Source organism: Antedon bifida, chromosome 5 (assembly GCF_963402885.1).
Source record: "Antedon bifida chromosome 5, ecAntBifi1.1, whole genome shotgun sequence".
Classification (NCBI taxonomy): Eukaryota; Metazoa; Echinodermata; class Crinoidea; order Comatulida; family Antedonidae; genus Antedon; species Antedon bifida.
This window is the reverse complement of record NC_136230.1, coordinates 30,177,947-30,185,504: the sequence shown is the minus strand read 5'-3', so window position 1 is coordinate 30,185,504 and position 7,558 is coordinate 30,177,947. Positions and strand designations below refer to the sequence as shown.

The window sequence follows — 7,558 nt, the reverse complement described above, 5'->3', positions numbered from 1 at the left end:
TTCCCTGACTTCTGACATGATTCTTCTCTCACAAAGTGATTCTTGTATGTATAAAAAATGTAAACATTAACAGAATTATAACACAATTCAAAATGTCCATTTAAACTTATTTTGCTATACACATTATAGTACTCTGTACTTTAAAGCTCGGTCTACATTATCAAACTAGTTTGACAAAAAAAGTTTGAAATGCCCAAATATTGTAGTGATATGTCATCATCATGTCCATATATGGGCACATCACATTTTTTGTCATATAAAGTTTGATAAGGATAGTGTAGACAGAGCTTTATATAATAAATAAACTTTATTTTAGTTCTCGAGTTCGCCCTCTATGTGTTTATCACACCACCACACATACGACGACCACCACGATCGACGACACGACGCGTTCCGCGAGAAAAATGCAATCATCATGGCCGAATTTGATACAATATACGAAGAAGACAGCGAAGAAAGTGATGTTTACCCGGCTGTCGAATTAAGCATCAACACTTTACCAGATCCAATCATTATTAGAGGAGCTGGTTATGTTACTGTGTAAGTTGAAAATCAAATTAATTTAGTGATATTGTGTTAATTATCCTTACTAAGCTAGGCCTAGCTGGTGTCAATATTACTAAGCTAGGCCCTCTAGCAGGCCTAGATAGTGGTACTGTGTATCAGCAGGCTACAGAGTAGAAGGCCTCAGGCCTAATTAAAGAAGGTAGCTTAGGCCTAGTTACTGTATTCTAGGCCTACTGTATTGACGACCTACAAAATAAGTAACTGTACTGATAATAAATGATAGCATATATTTAAGATAAGAATTTTATTTTTTATTATTCAAAATAGTAAATAAATTTATTTTTAAATATATAATAATTATAATATAATTTTGTCTTTGATTTGACTGTTTCACGCAATAATAATTAATATAGGCTGTAACAAAGTTACATTGTATTGTATAACAGTATTCAATCCAAAGTAGTATAGCCTAGCAAAATAAAACACTTCCTCATGATGTATAGTTTGTACCTTGTACACATATCCAGGAAAGACAAAAGGTCATGGATGTCACCTTTTTGTTTAGTGTATGATAAAAATAATACAAAATGCTATTCTTCATTAAACAATTATATATCTATATACTGTATTAATAGAAAATATCATGAATGTACGTACCTAACCTTTTCCACTACCATCAAGTATCAAGTAACTGTATTTCTATTTAATCAATAAAAACCTTTATTTTCCTATACTGTATACAGTAAACCATGAATACTGTAACCTCCTTGTGTACCTTGTGTATCAAACAAATGAATAAGATATTGTAGGTTTTGTGGTTGTTGCTTGTATATTGTTAATTTTCTGGTGAAATTGTTCAGCTCTTTTTGTTTTTTGTATGATTTATTAGTCTGTCTGTCGGTCCGGTATCACTATGCGTTTTAACGCTTTTCTGTACTTTTTGAATGTACAGAAAAGTTTTAAAGTACATTACTTTTTGAAAGTTCATTTTTTTCTGAGAGCACGCGACTTATGGCTGTTGGCCTTGTTGTATATGGATGTATTATCTGAAATAAAGAAAATGAATGAATGTATACAATTAATACACTGTACACTGTATAGTTTGACTAAGCATACAGTACTGCATTGAAGTAATCAAGCTTTGTATTGTACTTTATATGAAATATTAGTTGTAACCATTAATATTTTGAGTAATTCTGTTAAATCTGAGATTCTATTTTTCTAAGATGCAATACAAATTCTAATACACTTTTAAAATCATAATACAGTGCCATAAATAAAAGGTACAGTAGTTACAAGGTAATTATTAATCATGTATTATGCACAGACATCCTGTATATTTCAGATTGATTTTTCATTTTGAATTTGTCATACAATAATTCAAAATAAATTGCTTTTGTCACAGAAAGAAATATACTTCATTTTCCCCTTAATAACTGCTGTTCCCTTGAGATGAATATGTTCAGACCTTAAATGTTGTTTGACAATTACTGTCATTTCCTTCCGATAGGTTGTGAATGTTAACATTTTTTAGAGAAACGAGAATGAAAATCGGTTTATCTCATTTTGAACATCCTGAAACATGAATACCACACAAGATCTATAAATTACAAGATCGATATATTTTAATGGATGATACCTGTACATTACTCAAACAATCAATTTTAGTGAATGATTGATATGCTAAATAATCAATTTTGTGAGTTGGGGCCGCTAAGAATAAGGTGTGAAAAGCGAGACAGACTGAATACATCTTCCTATGAAAGTCAATTTAAAGTGTTTCCAATGCACAGCTAAACTGTAGTACAATATACAGTAGGTTACAGTATACACACTGTGTGTTTAATGTTTTGATTGAGAGTGTCTAGTCTACCACCAGCAGATAAACTGTACTGTATACTAAATTGTATACTACTGAACCACTTTGGAAATCAATGCTTTAGCAATGAAATTGTCATTCAGAAATAAATAATTGTATGCATTGTTTCTGTGTTTGGCTGACATTGTCATGTACACAGTAGACAACCTGATTTTATCTTTGTAACCTGATGATGATCACAAAGCAATTAAGCTCTGTCTACCCTATCAAACTAATTTGAAAAAAAAAATGTGTGATGTGCCCAAATATGGTAGTGATATACCCAAATATAGTAGTGATATGACATCATCATGTCCATACCATACTGTATGGGCACATCAAATTTTGTTGTCACAAACTTTAATAGTTTAGACAGAGCTTAAGACTTTGACTACTAAATATAAGCCTACATAAATCTCGTATTTGGTAATCATATACAGTAGAGTGTAGTTTTATTACATAGGCAGTACACTGTACTGAAGTTGTATCAGTAATACTAATTGTTCCTTTTTTTTTGCGGCAACAGATTTGGGCTTAGCAATAAATTTGATGAAGAGTTCCCACAGCAACTATTTGCAAAGGCAAGTAAACTATTTTCATCCCGTACAGTAGATAATTGTAATTTTGCTAAATTTGTGATCTGATGTTAAAAATATACGTGCTGATCCGTGTTCAGCCAGCTTTATAATGCACATGATTTTCGCAAGATCTACTTAAATTCTGAAGCACGTACTTACCTGTAAAGCATTGTGAAATAGATAATGCGTAATAAAGATGCAAAAATGCTGTTTTTTACGACAATAAAAACAATGATAATACCATTGCATGTCTTTGAGCCTACTTTATACATGAAATATTCAGGTGTACGTGATTGCTATAAGATTTGATCTACTAAAAAAGTAATGCTTTGTTTAATGATAGTAATAAAGACAATACAATGAGTACAGAGTATAACATAGTAGAGTGTACAATTGTCCAGTTAATGGAATATATATAAATTTAACTTAAGTATAATTATACATTTGACATAGCCGAATGATGTATAAGAGTACAACACAGTGTCGGTAGTCATCTTTCGAGAGGGGTAGGGGGTTACCCTGGTGTACTAGTACATCACAGGCACTGATCATAACTGGGCCCTCTGGGAAACCATTCTTTGACTGAATAGGTAGCCCAGTATAATTCAATAATTTGACAACAACATTTTTTGTTTTAGGTTGCGCCAGAGGAATACAAAGAGAGTATAGACAGAATTAACAGTGTACTTCAAAAAACGCTGCCAATGAATATTAAATGGTTATTGTGTGGCTGTATATGTTGCTGTTGTACGCTGGGCTGTTCATTATGGCCGGTTGTTTGTCTTAGTAAAAGGGTAAGTTTATTATAAACTTTTATGTTTTGCTTGTATAAAAAAGAGAGTTCAATTTTTCCTTCTTTGGATTAATTTGATGTAAAAAAAAAAAGGGCATGCGAAAATAATTTGAATTAATTTATTGACTGTACAGTATACAGGACAGGTTTAATCTAGACAAAGTTTAAATCATTTCTTCGTCTTTCTAAACTATTTTGACAAAAAAGTATGATGTGCCCAAATATAGTAGTGATATGACATCATGTCCATACAGTATATGATACATCACATTTTTTTTGTCACATAAAGTTTGATAGTGTAGACAGAGCTTTAGAAAGATCATTATAAAGATCAAGAAAATTGTAAAATGTTGACAGACAATAGTAATTTACTGTACTTTGACCTTTCATGGACTAGCATCCGGAAGAGTAAATTAAACTTGTGTTTAATTGAAACAGATCAATCAAATTAATAATCTTTTACATCTACTTCATTCATTATTCTGACTGTAAACTATATTTATTCAATTGATTTTATGATAAAATTCTCTTAATATCAAATTGATGAAGAGCTTTCGTCTGGGAAATTAATAATGAATTATGATTTTTGATTGATTTTCATCACATTTTTTTTTTCAGAGTCGTCATTCAATAGAGAAATCAGTTGACTGGGAGAATAGTCGTTTGTACCATAAACTAGGCCTTCATTGGTCCCTATGCAAGGAGAAATGTGATACCAGTAATATGATGGAATACGTAAGAGTATTATTATTTTATCAGTGAAAACATTTTCCTTTTTTTTTCGATTAGTATTGAGATATAGTTCATTAATTGTAAACCAGTATTAATTTGATTTTCGTTTTATTGTTTGTTTTCAAAAGACTTGAGCTGGCGTAGAATAAAATTAAAATATTTAAGACCATTAATCATTACTGCATAAACATTATAATATTTAATATAAACAATATTGTAATTATTTTGCTATTGTACTGTAGTTGTGTTCTATTTGATTTGCATGTGCTACAAATTTATTAAATTTAAAACCCATTTTACAGGTTGTCATTACTGTACTGTAGGTAAACTACATCCATTTTTTAAAATGTTACTTTTGCTATAATAATAATAATTGTCTTTTGTATAGCGTTTAACCAAAATTAATTTCCTATAAAGAAATTATGTCACAATACAGTACAATACTTGATAAAATGGAATTTTAGATGTTGTTTCCTTACTGGAAAAAAATCCGATAGTAAAGTTGATGAATTATATTTAGCATAGCTCTGTGCTGTTATCTTGTGTGCTTGTCTCAGGGGTTTTGTGATTATCATTGATTATTGACGCACATTACGTCTAGTCAGTACCGCTGAGTCTTATTGCATAATATCTTGCAGCTCACACAAGATATTGTCTGCATTGAAATCTGTTAAGAAATGTAAATTTTACTATCTAGAATATATATGAAAAGGAGTATTTATTAGAATGTGGTTTGATTGTTATGGTCTTGTCAGTACCAGAATGTACAGTATATGAAAAGTGTACATTAAAATTGACCATTTAAACAAAAATACAAAAGTAGCTAAATAACTTTAAATGAAATTTATTTATTATGAAATATTTTTAATGTGTTTTCCTCCTGATAATTTATCCTTGGGAATTTTTAAAAAATTGTAATGGTGTGTCAAAATTAGTTTCCTGAAATATTTGATAATTTAAAACCATAAAACACTTCAGTTTCGTTCCTGATGAATCTCTCTGAATGTAGATACTTATTTCAAATTCCCTTGAAAATCTAATTCTAAATTGTCAGATGTATTTTATATCTTCTATTTTTTTTAATTTATGTAATATTAGTATTTTAAATTACTATATCAGCATTTTAGTTTTATTTGGACTGGTAATAACAAGTAATGTTATGGTCCGTACATTAATACTTTTTTTTAGTACATAAGCATTTTACAGTAGTTTTATTTGAACTGATGAATACTGTATTAACAGTAATGTTAGTGGTTGGTACACTTTTTTTAGTACAGTAGCTAAGCAATGAATTGAAACAAATCAATCCATAATATGTGTGGGTTTTCTCTTTATGTATGTTAATTGCCTTGATACTTATTATTACAGTATAACTGAAAAAAAATCACCATAAATATGAAAATATATCTCAACATAATATTATGGAGATTACTCTTGAAACAAATTGGTTAAGATCTTGAAATCTCATCCTGGTTTTTTTTCAATTTCCGGATAATGTTCCTAGGATATCTGTAAAATAATCTTTGATTGAAGTGATTTTTAAGTTCTGACTTCAAAAACGGTTTTCTTTGAAGTTTTAATTTGATTTCTGAGATACAGTAACTACTACACAGCGTGATCAACATTATTCAGTTGTTAAAGGATACCGAGTTGTGAACTTGTAGTTGTGGCATTCAATGTCTATATCCTGACACATATACTATTTATAGTTTGCGGATGTATGATGATGATTTTATTCATTTTCCTATGTGTTATCATGGACACACAGTGTAAAATACTATTCAGTACAAGGCTTATTTGTTTTTATAATATTCATTTATGGACATTTCTTTTGTACTTGATTTATTATAATTCATTAAATTTATTTCATTTTCAAATTTATATCCATAGAAATAGAAATATTATGAGAGAAAATACATAGACCCATACACTTTACTGTGAACCACCCTAAAGCTCTGTGTACACTATCAAACTTTATGTGATAAAAAAAAAATGTGATGTGCCCATATATGGACATGATGATGTCATATCACTGCGATATTTGGGCATATCACTACCATATTTGGGCACATAACACTTTTTTTGTCAAACTAGTTTGATAGTGTACACAGGGCTTAACAGTACAGTAGTTTATTAAGTTAAGCACATACTGTACTGTAATAAATAAGTTTTATCAATTTAATTTAACACTTAAAACAACGAACCTTTTTTAATTTTTTACAATTTTTTTTTCAGGTTTTGAAAATAGAATACATCCCTAAAGAAAGCATACTAAAACCAGACTGAAGAGGGCAGTATACATGCAAGGGGTTGGGTGAGCAAGTACCAAACAAGCCACACTGCTAGCTGGTCTAACATGGCGTACAAATCATGCCTAGATCCTGCTGCTGGTATCGTCTTCATCTCTCAAAGATAGGTCTATCATATTCCTTTCTTAATACTCAACTTTTTATATGTTTCTTTTATAAAGAAATTATAAAGAAACTTAACAATTGGATGAGACATCGTTTGTTTTTGTCAAAGATGTCTTGGGAAAATACTACGTGAATTAATTGTCGATTGAACGTTACGAAATATGCTATAATTCCATTCGATGTCGGGTAAAGATGAAATTGTTTTAAAACTGATTCAGAATGAAAGAAGAGTTTTTATACATTGATATGTTGCTTGCCATGTGATCTCGTCAAGATCAGAATAAAAAATGGCGCATTAAAATTGGCCATTTAACAAGGATACAGTAGCCAAAGGCATTTTATACTGTATGACTTCTTCCTGACATACAGTAGGATATGTCAGAAGAGGTTTAAATTGATTGATACCAAGTAACATGCTTTTATTGCGGGTAAAATAACGAGCAGTTCTTCCAGTTGAGTGTGTTATTCTTAAAACCATTACAGTACAGCAATCGTGGTTGTACATATTGGAGTTATCCAAATTGGTGTCGTGAAATATTTTTAATACCGGAAACAACTATGGAAGTTTTGACACCGAACGGAACATCCTAGGGGACCATGGAGGTGTTGACACCGAAAGGAACATCCTAGGGGCCGTGGAGATGTTGACACCGAAAGGGACATCCTAAGGGCCTTG

General features: G+C 30.7%; 1 protein-coding gene across 1 annotated transcript; it reads left to right on the top strand.

The window, feature by feature from the left end:
• Positions 1-365: 365 nt before the first annotated feature.
• Positions 366-7,205, top strand: LOC144842367 (cysteine-rich hydrophobic domain-containing protein 2-like). Its single transcript, XM_078698818.1, has 5 exons — positions 366-540; positions 2,892-2,946; positions 3,582-3,737; positions 4,355-4,471; positions 6,704-7,205. Exons 1-5 carry the CDS (start codon positions 416-418, stop codon positions 6,752-6,754), a joined length of 504 nt encoding a protein of 167 aa, XP_078554944.1. The 5' UTR covers positions 366-415; the 3' UTR covers positions 6,755-7,205.
• Positions 7,206-7,558: the final 353 nt, after the last annotated feature.